The following is a 22,098-nucleotide window of genomic DNA, read 5'->3' as shown; positions in this document are numbered from 1 at the left end:
ATAATGAACATATTATCAAATAGCTAGAACACACGACATATCATTCAAGACAGCTTTAGACAGAATCATGACAGAGGCTAGCAGTAGAGTAGTTTCGTGTGACAAGCTGTATAGATGAGCCTGGCGACACTTCTGTCAAGTCCACACACTTAATCCATAAAATAAGCTACATGCGCTGAACGTGTGAGTGGAACCAGGGAATATCGACAATTGCGATGGCAATTGATGGGAACACTGCCAATCTTCCATGAAATTAACAGCAATATCAAACAGTGGCTATTAAAACACCCTGCTGGCCAAAAGGCAATAATACATGCATTGCCGACTAAGCTTTCACGACTGAAATAAACTCACAAAGTACAAAATCTGCAAAACATGAAGCGTAACACACACAATCCTTAAGCCTAAAATCCAGCTTGAATTTACTGAATGCAGTGTGCTTGCACACAAGGAAGCCATCAAACTATTACAACTGACAGCAATATACCATGCAATCCTAATGGATTTTCAGCAACACATACAGTACATGCAAACTTTGTGGATTTCAACATTTAACTTCAGAGCACTCACTACAGTAGAATCTATGCTAGGGATATATGCACACTAGCTGCATTTGTACAAATGCTCAGTATGTGAGCTCTGCACAGAAACAATACTTATTATTGTGTGTGTGTGTGTGTGTGTGTGTATGTGTATGTAATTGTATGCGTATATGTATGCATACATATTTATTTATATATACACACATATAAATCATTTCCCACTCCAAAAAGCTGTGAAAAATAACATCATTACAAAGTTCTACTCACAGTCACCTGTATACAACACAACCAGGAAACCCCATTCAGGTGTAATTCATTTACCTTCACAATGACACAACCAACATCCAACAAGCAAAACAATAATTTGACTTGGCATTTTCACAGATAAAATACATCACGCAGAAAACTGAACACTTCAACTTTGCTAGAGCAGAATTTTTCCTTTCTTCAGATCCTCCTTTGCCAACAGCTCGTAACATGACCTGATTGTATGATTTACGTCATCTTACAAGATGCTGCCAGCTGCTCACTGAACAAATTTTATTTGGATACCGACACCCCAAAGCAAATTCACCACTCTCTTCTTTTCTCAAAGCCCCGCACTATCAACACACATTGGATGACTCAATTTGTGTCTCCATGCATTTTGAAATTCAATTTCACCGTTTCCAATCGTCAGCAGGAAATTACATTTTGATGTGAATATGAAAGGAGAAAAGCAAGTCCACATAAGTGACAGTACATGTGGGAAAAAACGGGAAAAAATAATTTCATGTTTGCCTGATTGCTTCATAATAGTTTCATAACATGTTTATTACTCATATCACTGCACACTTTGCGATCTCCAGTGTGTCTTTCCTTTAATCTTCATGACAACTCAATCCTGTTACCCCTATTCCCAATAAATAGATCAATCCACCCTATTGGACAGAATAGGGATGAATCAAAGAAATTAAAACAAAATTGCTTTGACAGATACGGAAGCCACAGAAACAGACATCCTATACCCTCTTCAACAAGGCACCAAATATCAACACCTTAGAAACCACCTACTGTACAACATATGACATTGAAAACACACCATAAATAATTGCCTGGATATTTTCCTTTCATGAATTGAAAGTAAAGTCTTCTGATCTGAGGAAAATTCTTTCAATGAAAGGGTGATCGTAAACATCAGTGCAATAAATGAAATTCAACTAGCTCCACACAGGTAATCTATTTGATGTCACAGTATAACTGCAATTACAATCAAGTGCTCTTTGTTCAAGTTTCAACTTCATATCACATGTAATGTATTTATCATCTTAACCATCGGACCGTTTTTTTCTTTTGATGGCTTGGTCAAAATTTTCAACAAACAATTGTTAAAACATCCTTGTTCATTGGGGAAATGACTGAAAGCTCAAAACTTAAGATATTGGCTTTTTGAGGAATTCCTCAAATTGCCATGGAAACACAGCTGTTTCTGGTTTCCAGAAAGTTGGCTGAGCCGGCAGTGTTAGCAGTCATTTCCAAGGACACAAAAGCTAGGCTGTTCAATCACTATTGAGTCAACAAAGGAAATCCATCTGTACCTGCGGAAGCTCATTCTCACTGAAAGGATAAGCATAAAGCAGCAACCTGATCAATGGACAATGGTTTCAAGTCTCACATTCATGGATAAAAAAGAAAGAAGTCTTTTTGGGGATGTAGGTAAGATACACAGGGCATGTATCTGGCAGGATACAACTTGTGTTGTGAGATGGAATTTGTAGTTGAAACTGACGAAATCTGAAATGGCAGAAAAGTCCATGGCAATTATTCATAATGGTGTTCAGTGAGTGGGTCTCATTGGATGGCCGTAAAGACAGACTGATGTAAGGTGAGCATGTATGATTTCATCCATTCAGGACAGGATGCGTTTCTCAGAGTATACCGTATGAGGATTTTAGCAAGAGCATTATTACCTTGAAGTCTGTGTAAAAGCTACTGCCAATGTTAATCTTGGCCTTCAGCCCTATCTTTAAACACCAATGATCATTCAAATATACAGAGAACCCCAGCAGGTACTAGGTCTTGGCAATTTGGGGTCGGTTGTGTTATTCACACACAAAATAGCAGACTTGTCCTTCACATCAAACCCCATCACTGACAATAATCTTACATGTTGTCAACACATCATCACAGATGAGACTCGGAAATCACAAGACACTGTCATCCCTCAACAAACACTTACCTCATGATGAGGGGAATGATGAATATGGACAGTAGGTGAGGTCCGACCACTGGCCAGTGCCGAGCTGATTACACTCAACACCGACATAGCTGACTGCTTCTATAAAATCATGGACATATACACATGTATGTGTATACTACTCAGTGTATTTCCCCCCTAGTTCATTCATTTAATGTACGTCCAACGAAATGTTGGCGAGTGCTCGGAATACTGATTGAGTTGATATGAAGAGGGCTGATCCATACATAAATACATGAACTCTGCGTTGTAGACCCCTCCCATTTTGACACCATAAGTAATCAGCTGAGATTAACGCCTCCATTCACGACCCATTAACTCTTGTTTTCATTTGATTTTTTTTTCAAGTATGGAAATTGAAAATTAAAGATCTTTATACACAAGTAGGGGCTCATCTGCATCATATAGGCTTCAAGGATGCCTGCAATGCTATAGACTGAGCCGCTGTATGGGGAAGTTGAAATGTCAAAAATATGACAATTCAAAATACAGACTGCGTAAACAGGAAATATGACTAACTATATTACTAGCAATAGGTAACCCAGCACAACAGCTGGTGTCTATGCAACAAAATATGGAACTGTAAAAATAAGCCAAATTAACCCAATATGGCTCGCTATAGTATAGAATCGTATCATCAACGTTCCAATCCAACAACTTTATATTTTGGGAAATCACAGCAGTGTCACAGGAATATTGGCAATCAATCAAAGTGAAATTTTTCCAACAACTCTTCAACTTGACAATATCAGTCTTTTTTGTGAATATAATCTGAAAATATTTCAAGAATGAGGAGATGAGCATGACAAATCTGGACAGAGTCCCAGAGGATGTCAGAGATTATTGGTTCTGTGCTGTATGACATAGCAGTGCAAATAAACGACCTAGGTATGCACTACATACAAGTTTAATTGATAGTCTTGGCTGGCTGTTTCACCTTTGTGCAGAGCTGTGATCACTCAACTGAAAACGGCAGATTACAACATCAGGGGGATAAGACGAGAGGCTACAACTAGAGTGACCTGCCATTGTAGAAAAATTTCGATTTACTCAGGCGAGTATGATTATTCTTACACAGCAATAAATGTTTGATGATAAATTCATGGAATTGGCTTTCACTGCTTCAAAACACCACTGCTTAACTTCTGCATGTTTGTCACCGTAAATGTAATGATTAACCAATTGACGTCAATTCAATGCAGTTACTTGTGTAACTTTCAAGGGGGATTTCTTTCGGCTAAAATCAATGGGACCAATTTGATCTGTCACAATGTAAATACACACTGTTTTACATTTAAGAAATATAGATGACAGGGATGGAATTTTTAGACAGATGTACTCAGCTTTCAGTATTATTATTAATATTTCCTATATATTAATTGTTTTAGCACTGCTTGTGGTAAAACATCAGCCAGACAGATATGTTTGTAATAATATCAACTGCTGAATGGTCCTTGAAATTTACCCTGGTAGCTGCTAACGCCCTCAAAGGAAAGACTACTGAAAACACGGTCAAGGCCACTGTGCAGACTTTCAGAGCCAATATAATGCATATTGTGAAATGTTAACCTGCCCAGTTTATGTGGTTTGTATGTCAAATGGCAACATCGTTGTCAACTTCAACTGTACAGGAAACCTGTATCCGTCTAATGAAGTGTTACATCTAAAATATTTTACCATGTGGTACACATTTCAAAAGTTGTAATTTCAGAGCTCAGATGATTTACATGCTATCTGCTAAACTAAAATGGTGTAGGAATATGCACATATTCAAGTCAGTGACCATGGGTAATGTGGAACTTATTCGACAGGTACATTTTTAACAATAAACTTTTCCATAGATCCAAAGAGTGTTTGCAAATGTGTGCTCTCCTTGTGTGATAATATGCTGATGACACACACAACCATGTACATGTACACACAACATATACAACAACAGTGCATTCCTATGCAAACAGTACATAAAATGTGTTGTCATACCAATTCCAACCCTGGAACAGCAGAAAGTTGGCCTACATAACAAGGCCCTCCCCCGCAGTCTAGCAGTCTCTTTCAGTCAGACAAGTCAGTTTAATCACTCTTTCGGAAATTGACAATCAACATGTCAGAGTGTACTGAAACATACAGGGTACAGCTGCCAGTGACCAAACACACACAATCATACTGGCTATTTACATGCAAATAAACAACCTCCGGGGTCACCACTGACACCGAGTACTTCCTTCAGTTCAGGAGACAGCTTGCAGAGAACTAAAAGTACATGCAAATATATGTGACCTTTCTGACATCAGGAACAAGAGGTTTCAAAACATATGCTCTGTGGCAGTACAGAAGACAAAACTAACCAATGGATATCCATAAAAGATATATTTATTTTTGTGATTTACAGTTGAAGAGTATGATGCTAGAAAACTGCAAACTCATATTGTGAAAAGGCTACATGTCTGATGAACCAACTGAACTTTGATGTGCGCCCTCATCAGTTCAAACATTAAAATTCTTCTTGAAAAGGCAGTTAGAATCACCATGAGCAACTCTGGACAAGTTGCAGCATCCTGTGCCTAAATTTACTTCATATCTACACAAAAAGGTTGCATTGCCCTGCTTTTTGTCCACTTTCATTTGTTCCATGGAAATGCCTTAGAAAATTGATGTTTTCAACTAAATAGGAAGGATTTAAATGCCCATTATCAGAAGTCATTGACAACAAGACAGACAGATTGATCTACAGAGCAAAGTACACTGCCAGGTTTGAATTACCCAAATGCCAATACACTTCTATGACCTGGATAACTATCATTTATTTTGATGTCAACAAGTATCAATCAATATGTAAGAACATCTGAGCAAGAAAAGTCTTTCAAGCATCACATAACAAGTGCACTTCTGAAACCAGACAGTTATAAAATCAAACACTTTCAACAACTGGATCTTTGACACTTTCTGCACTGTATTTGTGAGTTTCTACAATGAAATATTCCATGAAACTCCACTGTTCCGCAACACTGAATATCTCACCCCAAATGCCATGCCAGATTGTCAGTTCAAGCAGGGAAAGTTTGCAAATCACGTGTACCATTGACTTAGGAATGCCAGGGAAAGTACAGAAAGCCCGCCCCATGAAACTGTTATGAGACAGAGTGTTGATGGCAGCAATCATCATTTGTGTGTGTAATGGCTTGTACAGATAAGTTTACCCCTGAATTCCATCCTACATAGACATATTAGATTGGATCACCCATGGACAAAGGTACTCTACCGCAATTATGTATCATTTTACCATGAAAAGAAGGACTGCTGTGCAGACGCAATAATCATTTCAGAGATGACATTGAGGTACTATCGGTTTCAGGCAAATGTACAGAATGTTTCAAATTCCTGAATCCATGCACCACTCACAACTTCTCCACCTCCATTGGTATTGATACCACAGAATACATCAGGATTTATCAACCCAAAAACATAGGCAAGGACAACTGCAACTCACAGAAGAAGTGTTTCAAAAATTGTATTCAATGACTGATTTGTTATCATGCATTATCAAGCTATGAACCAGCTGATTGGAATATTTCACATTGACAAAAGGCCAGAAGTGGTCAGTATGCTGGAAGTGTTCTGCAGAAAATCGGCCAATCATCGGGCTTTCCATTCTTGTCACATTCCACAGACAACACAGCAAATCAAATATTGCACCACAATAAAAGCTGACACTGCATTGCATGGTACATTTCATGCACAATACTGAGACAACATTTTGAAATATTACAATCAGTAAGCGATAATGGATGAATAACATTGCCATGGCATACTGTGTGCGACCCATGAAATGTTGGATCTTGTCAGATAAAGCGATGCTCATGATTTCACCTGAAACATAGCCTCATAAATCCAAAAACTTTTCTGCTTATCACAGCCACTGTATCTCTGAAATTGAAACTAGGTGAGCAGTCATGTTTTTTGAGGCTATGCACAAGTTAAGTGTACTGCTCTATCATTATTCTGCATCAATAGATCCGACGATGCAGTTGCCATGGTAATGACATACGGGAGCATATCTGTACATTGCCATTTCTTGTTGTTCTCCCAAAATCATGCCAACATGTCTTGTGTTAGACTTGGCAATACAGCTTGTATGTGTAAAATGTATTGTGTTATTGTTGACAACTGAAATTTGTATTGATTAAAACCTTTTGTCAACAATAACATCGCATATTGTACACAAAATTTTGTTGCCGAGCCTAATATTAAATATTTTAACATGTAGGGAGAACAAGATGTACCTGGTTTTGTAGGGCAATAATAATGAATATATTATTAAATGATACATTCAATTTGTTACTGTTGAGGATTTCAGCTACAATCATAAGACCACAAGGGTGAATACAAACCTCTGTTATTTCAAATTCATAAAACCCAGTGTCATGTTCAAAGCCATTCTTTGTTGACAGAAGGGAAGAAAAAACAACAGAGTTTGAGATTATATGGTGAGTATTAATGGGAGATACTTGACACATAGCATCATCTGAAGCAATCCTATTGCATCACACACACAGGAACAAGAATGTGAAATGCTTCTGGGAAGCAATATCCCAATGCATTGTGGGAGTAAACTTTGCATTATGGGAGTCAACTATGCATCATGGGAGTCAACTTTGCTTGACTACAGTGAGAAATTTGTCCTTCCAAATGGAACCCAGGCTTGTGATGGGTATGTCAAATTAACGGTCTTTTTGAAGTCAAGTTAACAAACAATTTAAAGATGCTAAAAATTTTATTAACACAAATTCAAGCAGTATCAGAATTTCTGAAGTTATTGCCTGTCATGCACGTGTCTTGATGAAAGGAAACAACTCTTCAAAACTCCTGAAACTTTGCACTGAAATAAACTTTCGCATAAAGCATCATTTATCATTTGATACATCAATGCATTTACCCTCTCTTATTTCCAATGTCATTATCTTCGCAAAAGGTACTGTTTGTCTAAACCCTGGACAAACATCAATAATTAACTGCAAGTCAAACTCCTCAAACATTGATAGCAACAATACAACTTTCTTTCACTTCCTATTGAGATTAAACGTTGATTATTTTGAAAATTTCTAATTTGACTCATTCATAATAATGGATATTGAATGCATAATATATGAATTTCATCTTTCAACATTTGCAGCCATTGGAAATGTTTGTGCAAACACCCTTTCCTCCAGTTAATTTTCCCCTCCCTAAAACTACTGCTACAAACAGATCTTTACTAGCTCCAGTGTTCTTTGTGACAGGACATACAAGATCATTAGCTACTATAGACTATAGTCTATAGAAGCTATTGGGATGGGTATCCGTCCGGCGTCCGTCGTCAGTCTGTATGTATGTATGTATGTATGTATGTATGTATGTCCGTTTGTGAGGCGTCCGTCCACTCAAATATCTTGAGAACCGCAGTACTTACTGATTTGATATTTGTTGTGTAGATGAAAAATATGATTTTGAGAAACTATTTTTTGTAATTTTTTGATATTATTGAAAATAGGCAAATTAATGCCAAAAAAGGTGTTTTTGGTAAAAAATCTTCTTCTTCATAACCGCTGGTCAGACAGCTTTGTTATTTGGTATACAGGTGCGTAGGGATAACCCAACTTAGATTTGTTCAAATTGTGATGAAATATGCAAATGTGTATTTTTAAGGAATTTTTTTGTCATTTTTTGTCAAAGTTTGACTTACATTGTATGTAATTCTTGTACTGTATAAACCCTATCAATTCACCCAGAAAAAAATAATTAATATGATTTTAAATAATTGAATTAATTAGGAAATCATCAAAGCCAAAATAATTTTAGTGTGGAATTATCAGAAAGTTCAACTTTTTTTGACAGTTCATAGTGAAACATGTAAAGGCAACTTTCCTGAATCCCAACTGTGATATATTCTGAACCACCATTTATGTTAACTAAAAGAAATTGCTCATAATAGTTTGTCATGATAGGGTGGTCAAATAAATAGAGATAGAGAAAGTTCTAATTTCCATTTATGGTTGACTTGGTAAGGATAAAATAAGATTACTTCTTGAGGAAAAAAATAGAGTGGTCAATTAAAAGAGTGGTCAAAGTGATAGGGTTTTTATGGTAAAGCTGGGCTGTAAGATTCCTTATGTGCTATTTATAGCAATTATGCAATCTGTGTAAACAGTGCAATGAGAGTGTAACGTGATTCCTTATAATGCTTTTGATGACCTTGAACTTGTTAAGTTTCAAACATTTGTCTCTTCAGTGTGCTTTCTCTTCGTACGTACAGTCTCAACTTATTCAACAGAACTTACTTACAATGTTAATTTGAAAGTTAAAATGTGCTTGGTTAATGGGATAAAAATACTGATATTAAAAGATAACCAGCTCAAGATTCTTTATAACCTGACAGATATGCTGTTTTTTTATGACGTAAATCTTGATTTAAGCAAGTCTTGTGTACTTCAATTAGAATGTAATTAACTCTCGTTTATTTGCTATTATAGACTAATATAGTCTGATGAAATATGCAAATCTGTATTTTTACAGAATTTTTTTCCATTTTTCAATTTTTGGTCAGGCCATCCTGAAATGAGCTATCAAAGATATCCACCTTCTTCATCAATACATGTGTCACAAAAAGTTATTCTCTACATAACACAGCAGAGCTCTGTCAACTGTTGAGTCGCTTGTTTTTTCAAAACCGCTGGTCAGACAGCTTTAATATTTGGTTTACATGTCGCTAGGATGACCTTAGTGAGATAATTTCATACAGTCAGGAAATACTTAATTTTGTATCCATGTCTATAGTAGCTTCAGGGACTTTGGCCCTATGTTTCAGACTAGGCCAACTGAAAATTGGATTTATCACCCAGTTTGAGATTTCAAATGGGTGGAAATACTGCAAACTGGAATGCAAATACTGTGAATGGTTCTACTGATATGTACTCGCAGCCAGTGTAACATTGAAATGTTCTGAGGGTGAAAGGCTTTTGAAAATCACCAGCGTAAAATGTAAGCGCAGTCACTGTAAACGTCTGAGTTGTGCAAATGCTACACCCATATATCACGCAAATCTTTTTTTTTTCCACTTTACATTTTGAGGGCATAACTTTGCCATTTCGTTCCTGTCACATTTCACACTTTCACGTATGCATGGGTTTCACGATATGACACTTTCCGAACAACGTGCTCAGAGTTCAAAGTGAAGAAAAGCAGAAATCTCAAAATGTCCAACATTTTATCATTCCAAGGCTTAAAATGATGGATAAGTGTTTGTATGACTGTGAACTCAGGTCATTCCTTCACCATTCACTGTAAATATTTCATAAAATGGCCACACAATACATGTAAAGATTTCAGTGACCAGCATTGCCAGTTACTCACCACAGCTCATTCATCATTGTCCTCTATACAATATGTGAATCTTAAAATCAGGATCACCTTTATAAGGTAATATACATTTTAAAAAGGAAAGTTTTAAACAATTACATACACATCGCAAAGTGAAACTTTACTCTTTCCTTTCAGGGGTTAACCAACAAATTGTTGGGATTTATCAATTTACCTAAATTGAAACTATATAATTGATTGAAAATTGGCTGCACTTTTCTCGTTGAAATACTTTTATTTCCATTTTCTTGAAAAAACCCCAAGATTATTGGTGGTAGACCATCACAGAACTATAAGACCTATATCTCAATATCTAATCCCACCCAGAATTCTGCATAAAATATCGTCAGTATTTCATGTCTAGAGAACAAATTTCCTAAGAGCTATACATTAGTAAATAGTCCATTAACTATGTAGTACTGTGATACCATACTTGAATCTTGATGAAAATATATGTGAACATAAGATAAAAGTACAAACATCTTGTGTTTTGTATCTGAACATGGAATCAGCTTTATCGGTGAGTTGGTAGCCCAGTCTGATGTTAATCTAAATTGCCAGTCAGTGGCATTAGTGTGTCTTTGCACTCACCACTTAGGGCATTAAAGCCCCAACTCCCGTATAAAAGCGCGAGAACCTACGAGAGTGGTCATAATGGTGGGATATTCAAACGTACTCGGTACGCTCTGGACGTCGTCAATAAAAACCGTTAATTTAGAAATCTACCGATTAATTTTTTTCTTGGAAATTTAGGGATATGTGTATAAGTATTTGGAGCACAATATACTTGGTTTCTGACGAAATTAAATTTAAAATGACGTCTGGAACCAGGAAAAGGATAAAATATTTGCCGGTAATATCGCCAGTATAACGTTCGATGTTCAGTTTGAATCTGCATGATTGACATGATATGCAAATTGCAGATGAGTCATGAGGGATACGTTGTTTACTTTTTACGTACGTCACTGCATGAAAACCCAATAATTCAGATAAATTCACATTAATGAGTTGCATGTATTATAGAATAATACACGTGAATTCACATGAATCCACATGAATACAGGCTTGCTGAATACAAAAAATGGATTCTTGACTGTATTCATCTGTATATGCACTCTTCAGCTAAAATACAGGCAATAATCCATGTTAATACAGTAAGTATTATAGGGTTTTATGCAGTGCGTAGCGTTGATTGTTCAACGCGGGGAAAAACACCAAATACTCGGAGCGTACCGAAAGATACAAACGCACACACACTGTGTATAATTAATACATGCAAACACATTTGATTCGGTAGTTCTCTTTTTGGAAAATTTGTTGGTCCTGAAAAGGACCGTTTTCATTTATGTTGGCCTACCTGAGCCGTACATTTTACAGACAGGAAGGGCTACACTGTCATTTATGCCCGACATAAAGTACGTCTCGTATGTTCGCGTTGAGACCACGGACAAGTACTAGCACAAATTCTGGCATGATCTCTCACTTTGTCTACACTGTCTGTATATCTTCTGTCTTCTTTTCAAATTTCAAGTTTTACCCTCGAGTCAACGTACTGTTGTAAGCGCAATCATCGCAATGCGATATGCGTAACTATCGCTTACGCTTAGCTGTTTCCAAAAGTGATATACATTTTCTTTCCCGATCTAAAGCCGTGCATGCCTATGTAACCAGGTAACACAAAACAAGTAGCCACCAGAATCCAATATGCTGACAAAACCGGGATTTTTTTTTTTGACGCCTGCTATCGCCTTCGGCATATTCAGTCGTCACTGCTGGGTCACTAATGCTGATCAGACGTCGAGTTGACAAACGTCGCCGGCGGCAGCTGAGGTCACCATACTGAACAATTCCAGAAGTTGCACTCAAATGTCCGCGCTCGATCCCCATCACAGCTAGCTCCAATTCATTCCTGGCAAAGAAAATTCCCGAGACTACCTCTAGTGCTCATCAGTGACCGCTATCTTCATAAAGCCAGTTGACATAGTGTGATTAGCAGTCTGACTCTGACTACCACGCGTTGTAATGAACTAGTATCGCGACTGCGTGGAGAGTGTAAAAGTGCAAGTGCACTCGATTTTGGCGGGATCGTTCAAAGTAGCGAAATACTAGAACTCACCATTTTATAGGAGGGATGGAGATCATGCGATCACTTTATTCTGATTTTATTTTAGGTGATTAAATATTAACAGCTTTGATTTCTAAAATAAGTATTTTTCAGAAGCTTTTTGAAATAATCATAAGACAACAAATCGACACCACATTTCATTTCGGTCACCATAAAACGTGTAATCGAAGCCGGGGGAATAGTCGTCGGTACCCTCCCATCCGCGACAGCGCCGAGTTCATGAGACAACGAAATTTTGAAAAGGAAACTACAACTACCATCCAAGAACTGTGGAAAACTACGTTTTATAATGGAGACACAGCCCTGCCTCGCTAAACTAAGGTCGAATAAGGAAAGGATTGTTTGTAAGACAAAAGCTCTACAAAATTTGGTAGACGACTCGGCCGTTGAGCATTGTGGTAAATGTCCAACGTCGTCCATTGAAATAACCACACTCGATAAATTTGGACATCTAGTAGGCGAATTTGCTGTTCTTTTAGAACTGTTTGATTTTCCCGTTCTTTACTGAAATGCGGCATTTCTAGGACGGTGTTTGGACAAAACGGTGGTTCATTATCAAGGCAAATACGACTCTGCAATCAAGACTCCCTGCAAGAGGAAAACTCCGATAATAGATCCCGTGGAAGAAAAACTACTCGTTGGATTTCTGCATCGTTTACCCGTATACAAAGATGCGGATAGCTATTGCCACTGCCATGATATGCATTATGTTGAATCATTCAAAAACGCGCAGAATACAATGACAAACGCTTCGTTTTCGGACGAGAAACGTATACCATGACGCATGAGATCTAAGGAGTGTCGATCGATCGCCTGGCAACGTCATCACGGTTTGTACAAATCCGAGGCGACGCCGCGCCGAACCTCTGCTCCAGTAAGACTTCGAAAAAGTCTATGTTCAAGAAAAATCTATGGGGGAAATGAGTGGATGTATCGTATGGAAAGTAAACCGTAACATTGGGTGAAAATAGTATACGTAAAGTCACCGTGCAGTCAATGTTTACATTATGTGGCGTGCACGTTCTATTTTTGGAGGTGTTCAACCAGCTGTTTTAATTTGCTACTTTTTGTTCACAAAGATACCATATTAGTTATGTTTTGCTCCGCCCATTTTTATCGATTTTTCTCGGTAGGGCCCTACCGAGAGTTACCGGTTTAACTGATAGCATTAAAAATGCTAGGCAACGGCCACTCGCAAGAGTTTGCAATATCACCAAAAAACTAGTTTTTCTGACAGTATTTTCATGATGATGAGAGATAATACTGTCAAAATTACACCTGGTATATTGTTCTTGTTTGCTGAGGATGTGAACTCAAAGAAATGTACGGGGCATACTTTTTTTACAAACTCGATATTTCAGTAATTGGTGTGCAAAATACTGTGTCTCTCTCCAGGCTGTGATTTGTTATAGCTGTAGGGTAGGAGAGGAATAATCTAATGTGAACCAGGATTTCAATGTAAAAATACTACCTTTGAAATTTATCTGTATGTGGTAAGTGACAGCAGTTGTAACTTTACAATGAACTCTTCAGTGTTGGGACACAACGGTATTTCAGTTGGCAAATTTTAACTTTGATGAGTCAGATAATCTAACAAAGACATCGCACAGCTAAACCTCACTGCTCACTCCTACATACTTTGTATCTGTGAAATGATATAACATTCTCAATTTATGTTCTCCCATAATTCAACGCTAATCCATTCACGTTCTCTGCATTTCCTGTGAGATGGGTCTGCGCTAGGTTTCTATTTCAATACATGCCGGTCAATTAATTTGTTCGGATATTCCTAATGGAAAGACATATCAAATCCAATAAATATAACATTGATTTACGAGAAACAGATGAATTTCCAAAATGTTCATCCTAGTCTGGGGAACTGAGTACCACGTAAGTTATTCTACATGAAACAGGGGAATTAAATGAGCAAATATGGAACTCAAATGAAAATGTGAATCCTCTCCTCAACATTCGGAAGACTCATTTTTTCACAAACACTGAGTTAATAATATACTTGTTGCTTATATTTGATAATTTCAGAAGTTGAAAAATCCACCCCTGTAATTGCTTCAGGGACACGAATCTAGTACATGGCAATTATTGCACGTCCATAAATTTACCTGACAGCTACCTTAAATTATCTGCACAAGTTTGTTATTAATTTAACTGCTCTGTGAGAAGAAAACCCAAGTGAGCATGGACATAAAACATAAACGATTATAGCTGACTACTAGCTATATCTGTTTAATGTGATTTTAGAACCGTAAATTTTGATAATTTTATGTTTGTTTACTATATATTGAAAGAAATTTTTCTCACCATTGGCAGGCATTCAGCAGAAACACCTGTTAACATTTCTGTCCTTAACATGTGTGAAATGTTTACACCACCAAAGTGTAATATATTTTTCTCACAGCAATTTTGCTGAAAATAACTCTGCCAATATCTGGACTGTCAATTGTGAGATGTATTGCACAGCATACATACAATTCTTTTGTCTGGTTGGAAGTTCAAGGTAACAAGTTTCACATATTACATATTCATTGACACTCACGGATCAATGCAATAACCTAGAGACATTCAAGTCATGAACACAATGCAGAAACGTTTGATATCACAGTAGCTGTATCTGGTACATGGATTTTATGATGAAGATTTTGGAATGCCACTTTGTTTCTAAACAGCTTATGATATCTACGTACGGCAAACATTCATGATTTGTCATAATGGGAAGTTGACTGTGCAGTAACAATGCAGTCCATATTTTATGATATATTTAAGCAATAAAGCACACCCAGTGATGGTATACCACGAGATTTTGACCAGTTCACGACATATATGCATGAGCGATAGCGAGTGCATATATGAAGTGAACTGGTCACTTCATATATGCTAGTATATCATAACAGTATTGCTATTATATCATAACTATTGCTATTATATCATAACAGTATATTGAAATTCTGGTGTTGAACGTCATAAACAGAGTTTTGCTCAAGCTGAGAGCTTGCCCGTATGCTAGCCGTGGTATATCGCCCAATATACCATGGTTTTTTTTTGCGTCTCGACCAATCAGATCGCCGTATTTGCACCATCAATATAGTGGTATGATATAATATTGCTTATTCCAGCATCTGTATTGATACACCAACTGGAAAAACTTTTGATCCGATAAATTCACTTCATCATGTAAAGAATCATTTCACGGTGGCTGCCTGTCCTAATGCAAAATATGACATCGCATTCATGAAAGAATTAGTTCAACAACGGATACCATAGCTCATAGCCTCTTATTGTTAATTTTTTATAATTTTGAAGAAAGAATTGTTTGTTTATCTCTTTTTTAACCTTTGAAATGTCTTGCCTAATTAACTTGCTTATCTCTTGTTAGTGGTTGACGTCAAAAGATAACTTTCTTTTTCCGTTTCAAAAGTTCCGTTCTATTATAAACATAATTCACATATCTTTGACATTTAGATTTTGATGCCAAATCAGCTGACTGTGATCCATCAATCCACATGGTCATAACCCCCCTTTTTGAATTGGAAAGGCCCAAGCTGATCACACTATTACATGTTAATTGTGTATTCTTGACAGCATTTCAGGGGTGACACATTTTGTGAATGGGGCATGAATATTGCACGAGATCAATGACTCTTACATTTCCCAATGTACCTGTAATATTGTAACAGTTGATAAAACTTTAATGTTCCTGAGGAAAACGTAAGGGACAATGGGCTTTGAAAGTTATCTGACGTACTACCTTCATGTTTTTATAAATCTCCTTGAAACCACATCTCTGATTAGAATTATAATTAGTTTGATATATCAGTGAGACGATTAATATCTCAAGAGAAACACGGCAAGTGAAGTGACTAGTCATATTTGCATTTTCAGTAAGAATAGTTTGAGGCAAGAATGTCAGACATGTTGTACAGTAATGTTGCCTTAGGAGCTAAACCCTGACACGGCAAATTCATTTACCAAAGGATGCCACATTTCACATATTCCTAACCAAATGGATTTCAACAGGACATCAGTTCAGTATCTGTCATGCCTTGAAGTTGAAGTATTTGGAATTTCTTTGCCATATATGCCACTTAATATGAAACTTTTCATTCACCCTGAAACAATGTTAGTGATATTCCATTATTCATAAATATGAGCTCTTTGACTTTCCATTGAATCATGACCTACTCCTCCCCAACAAAACCCCAAAATACAAAGCCAAATGTATGACATACATGTATATAGGCACGACTGTTTTCTTCAAAAAATTTGAGAATTTTTGTGTAATTTGATAGAATTGGCATAGTCAGGTCATAATGAAGTTTTGTGGTGACTGTGTTGTACTTGTGCATGCTGTAGCTTTCCTGCCTTTTTTGAAATGGACTGAACCAGAGGTCAAGGGTCAAAACTGACCAGACTGGAATTCCAATTTCTTTCTTCAGAACAACAGATCAGTAGTATACTGTAGTCTCAGCGATACAGTTGATGATTTTCGAATTTAGCGTACCCTGACCTGATTAGATTATGTACAGGGTGTGTAACCCATACATCAATGTTTACTTTGTCTGTCCTTTTCAGGGAATGAATGGGAGAACATGAATATATGCATCCGGTGACGGCACAATCTTGCATAATAACAGGGAAAAGTCAAAATCAGGACACTGAAAACTTCATGGTGACTACTTTGATAATACATATTGAATTCTTCATGCTGTGTGACAATGATACATCATCCTTGAGTTGCAAAGGTCAAAGGTTAAGGTAAAGGTCATATACAGTTCACCTGTTCCTGAACTGAAGCTTTTCTGCAACAGTAGAAGCTGAAATGACTGATCATTTACTGAAGATCATGATGTGATATCGCTAGACATCCAGCACTGAAACAACTGATATGGCCCCAGTGAAACAGTTTTTGTTGATTTAATAGCAACTTCCTATCTCAGTAGTCATACAACATGGCTTACAGGAAATGGGTGATCTGCCAGTTGATAGCTAAGGTAGATATATTTCAAAATCCAAGCTGTGATTATCGTAGTGCTCATGACACCGTCCATGATATACTGTAGTGTTGATGTTGTATTAGAACACCATTTAATGCAGAGTCTTCCCTAGGGGCAAATTCTCCATTTCTGAAAATCTTTCAGTATGTTCTCCCATCAGCAGCTTGTGTGGGCTCATTTGAAATGTACAGCAAACGTAAACTTTAGACCAATTTATATTTCTGTAAATTACAAATAAAAAATTTTTGGGATGGCAGCCATCTTGAACCTAATATATGAAGTAATTTGTACTTATGATACACAAAATTAGCACAGCCATCCGTAATTTCTACTCTTGATTATGACAGACAATCAGGAAAAGCATAAATTTCTTTTTTTCACAGTGTGTATTGCACCAATGATACACACAGAGTCTACTTTCGGAATTATCAGTCTCAAGAGCTGTTATTGGCATGCATCGTGTCAAGCAAATCAACATTTGTTACCCACTGAGTTATGTGCAGCAAATTCTATTTAGCAAATTGCACCCTTGATTCTGCCCCGGCAGTGGAAATTAAACTCAGCAACATGGTAATGAGAGGTAGTCAACTTGCACAGTTTTACGGGGCCAACAATTTATTCCGTTCACATTCCAGATGATTACAATGACGACGATAAACCAGACTTGCATGATGGCACAAAGCAATCCCCTCAGAACACAAATCACTGGGTTGGATAGTTCAGACATCCGCTATTTCACCCATGCACATGCGGCTTTGAATTGGTGTTTTTTATGATGACAATAAAACGCTGTGGTTCCGCTATGCAATCTTTTTTGATCAACGCTTGGGTCTTAAAAAACTGTCTGACATTTGGTATTTCCCCATCAAGTATGTGACATTCTTATTGTTGGTTCTTTTGTTACAGTTGCTTTTCATGTCCACGAGTGGACCTGTAAAGTTGGATAATTTATGAATTGGACTTCCATGTGGCCTGAAGACATCTAGACAGCGCTACATTCACATTGCTCCTTGAATTATGTCATCACTCTTACAGATTAATTCAATTGCATGTTCTCTTACCTTACATGATCATTATTCAGTCAACACAACGGCAGCACTTAAAACACTACATTGGTTGGTAAATTTTGGCACAATAATATTTCAGTATGAAATTTACCATGTGAAATTTCTCCCATGAAATCAACATCAGAAATAAATTTGACAAAATATCAATAACTCCATGGAGGAGCTACACCCTGCATACACTACATTTTTTCATGGTTTTCCTTTCTATTTTCTGCATCAACCAATGTGGCAATACTAAATATCATCGATTCCTGACACATTCAATCCGTTCTGATGCCATAACATTTAGTTATTTAGTTTATTTCTTTATTTACCAATTAATTCATTCATTTAAATTTTCAGGGATATGAAAATTAATAATTAATGCATTTATGAAATAGCAATTTAATGTCATCTGGATTAATATGAAACTAGAATTCTACTTTCCCCCAAGTTCTCAGTCACAAAATTAATTGTGCATGTTCTCTTTTAATAAGTAATCAAAAGATGTGCTATACAATTGGACATCATATGATAGACACTAAGGCATGGCTAAAATTACAGACAGAAGCCAATCTGAACACAAAAGGTTGTTTCTTGGTACTAGCTAGTAATTTTAATATACAATCTTTACGGCATGTCTTGAAAGTCGATGTATGAATACGCTGATATTGATGAAATGTGTGGTGGGAAAAAGCTGTCTGAGTTTCTGAACATCAATATGAGGCTAACAATCAATGACATCAATTTTGACGTCAATGAAATTCAATATAAATCCTCCTACATTTGCAATTCATAACGATTTTGGACAAGGGCAATATGAACAGTGAACTGAAAACAGGAAGGATATACGCCAAAAAGGTGGGATTACAGAAAATATATGAATGTACACAGATGGGTTATTAAACTTTCATAAATTGCGCATGGAGACTGCAAGCTCCTACTTAGCGATTGAAAGATGGCTGATTACAGTATTTTGCCTCAATGACGATACTTCAAGATCTGTGACTACTTGAAGTGTCAAAATGATGGTGTATGTACACACATTACCAAAGCAGTCAACCTGAAATGTGTGAACACAAATCCCCTTGGAAAGGGTGCTCTGTCAAAGTAGAGAAGAAATATGCACGCAGTGTTTTGCCTAGTCAGCAGACATCTACAGTAGCTGTTCAAGAATCACAATTTCTTCCTGAATGTTACACTGTTACACCACAATCTTAGAATTTCACAGACTGGTGTTATTCATTTGAGACTTGAGCCTAGTATTACAAAGTGTACAGTGAATCCCAACCTCTCTCTTTTTTTTTTTTAGTTGTCATTTTTTGAGATTTTTTTTCAAACCATTTTAACATCCCAACCTCTCTCTTTCTTTTTTTTGTTATAGTTGTCATTTTTTGAGATTTTTTTTCAAACCATTTTAACATCAAAGTAATTGAACATTTTTCCCTTAACTGAACCCTGAAACGATATTAACTTCATATTCTCTGAAAAAATGTATGACACTACCAGGTAATGATGCATCTGTCACCACATGCACCAATGACTCTGCACAAACCTACTGCTTTGAGGTCAGGGGTCAGAGGCCATAGGGCATCTGTGGATTGTATTCAGGGATGTAGAAAATTTTGGTTACAGGTGGTAAAGATAAAAGCACAGGTTGTTGCAAGTAGTGTGTGAGCACATCAAGTTTCCGCAAAATATCCTGATTTTTTATTAAACTAATCATTTTCAGTGTCTGAAAATTTTAGCTGACAGCCTGTTGTGTTTTGCTGGCTGCCAGCTATTTTCTACATCCCTTTGTATATTTACTAGTATGAGTGGATGGCTGTGGAGTTTTTGGATCTATAATGAGGCTGACCAAATACCAGTGCTGAAGGTATTGTTTGGACAAGAAATAATTGATCACTGCTTCTAAAAGGCATATATCCTAAAGTTGACCTTTAACCATGGAGATGTTCAATGGTTTGTTACTTAGCAACTTCAACTGAAGATTTTAAATGCCAAATTGAAAGTATCAGTAATGTCTGACGGGAAGAATCAGCCAAAACATATACTTATTGTCCACCACACAAATTTCTGAAATTTCCGTTTCAATGCGCAACTAGCCAACCAATATCATGCACAGGGATCTTGAAGTACACATGAGCATCGATCTAAAAACACCATCCCTGCCTGTTTACTGTGATCACCATTGTTAGAAAATATCTGAGATGATTGGTCACATAATTCTCAAGAAGATGCATATTATTTCATTTGTAAATACAGACTAAACCATTGCTATAACTAAATATTGTAATGAATTCACAAGATCAATCATTGTAAATCTATCACTCACATGGCTACAATTAGAGGGCAACAAAGACCCTGTATCGACATGTTCCCTATGCTTTCAGAGGTCTGTCCACATTCCATACCTGATGAAACAACATAGTACCGGTACTTCAAAACCAAAACGGAGCAAAAAAATTGAACAAGGTTGCAAATAGAAGACACACCCTCTAAATTGAATTGACATACCTGCTTTTATCTCTAGAGGTTTTGCTGTAGCTTGAAATACACTTACAAGAGAATTCTAATGCCTCCTCACTGCACACCAGAGCCAACAAATTGATTTCATTACTGCTGAAACTTTAGACGACAACCTTCCTCTGATTGTGAGCAATTCCTCTTCAGGGGTAACCACTACAATGATTTATGTCAGACATGAAATCCATTTAATAGCATCTTTGATGTGACAAGTGATGGATTGCCCTTTCATGCCTCCTTTACAAGAGAGAGTCATTTCAATTTTAATGTTGTGCATATCAAATTTCCTTAATACATGGGTCATGCAGATATCCCGTGAAAGACTGATTTCCAAATTACTTATTGGGTCTATAACAAATCTAGTTTTGTTTTTCATTTTACTTGGGACTGAAAGATGACTTTGATACAAGAAAACCATATGATAAAACAGAATACCTATTGCCTATTGTTTTGATTCTTACATCCTCACATCCTTCCATAACCTTGCAACCTCTATTTGTTGATCAGAAATATCTAGAACCACCCATCCCTTTGAAAACAATTGGAATGAACCAAAGTCTACTTGTAAAAGGTTACATCAAAAAGCCCTATGGGCAAAAACAGGATTGTTTATGTCTTTCCTGTCTTCTAGATAACATATACTCATGACCCTTTTCAGATTAAATTTGTTTTGTCTTTTGTGGCAAAAATGGATATTGTCAGTTATCATCACAACATTGACAAGAGGTTCTAGTTTTTTCATCATATTTTGGTTCTAGGAAACACTTTTCTGTCAGTGTATCATCTACAGTTACTAATATCTGCATGTTGAAATACCAAATATGGCTGCCTGTCACTGAAGCTTTTAATGAATACTGTCCAATGTTGAAATTGACAAAAATGACCTTACCGTCCAACCTAAATTAATTCTAACAACACAATGATACACATTGCATGTGGACAAACCATATGGTACAGCTTACAAATGTTGCACTATTCTATTATGCTTCAGCAAGCATTATGTATCATTGTTTGATGCTCTGTATAACAAAAGACAGTAACAGTGATATGGGAAACGGTACGGAAAATATGATCCATGTAGTTTCACAAGGCAACTGTGTGAAGAATAAAGGACCTTTCATTTGTATTTATGTACAAATGGTATAATACTAATCATTCTGAGGCCATTCACATATCTTTTACATACACACAACAATTAAGTCGAGATATTCTCATACATTAA

At 36.7% G+C, this 22,098-nt stretch overlaps 1 protein-coding gene across 16 annotated transcripts in view; it reads right to left on the bottom strand.

Moving 5' to 3' along the window:
- Positions 1 to 22,098, bottom strand: part of LOC139118496 (disks large homolog 1-like) — a 176,638-nt gene that overhangs the window by 48,522 nt on the left and 106,018 nt on the right. The window contains exon 2 of one of the 16 annotated variants that reach the window (XM_070681798.1): positions 7,167 to 7,214. The exons of 11 other annotated variants lie outside the window; for them this stretch is intronic. In XM_070681798.1, coding sequence (XP_070537899.1) covers positions 7,167 to 7,214 — 48 coding nt within the window. Of the gene's footprint in view, positions 1 to 2,760; positions 2,901 to 4,758; positions 4,813 to 7,166; positions 7,308 to 22,098 lie in introns of those variants that run through there. 4 more of the 16 variants (XM_070681797.1, XM_070681806.1, XM_070681801.1 and 1 more) reach the window with 4 other exon arrangements.

This window comes from Ptychodera flava, chromosome 19, assembly GCF_041260155.1.
Source record: "Ptychodera flava strain L36383 chromosome 19, AS_Pfla_20210202, whole genome shotgun sequence".
Lineage (NCBI taxonomy): Eukaryota > Metazoa > Hemichordata > Enteropneusta > Ptychoderidae > Ptychodera > Ptychodera flava.
The sequence above is the reverse complement of the archived record's forward strand: the minus strand, read 5'-3'. Positions and strand labels throughout refer to the sequence as shown.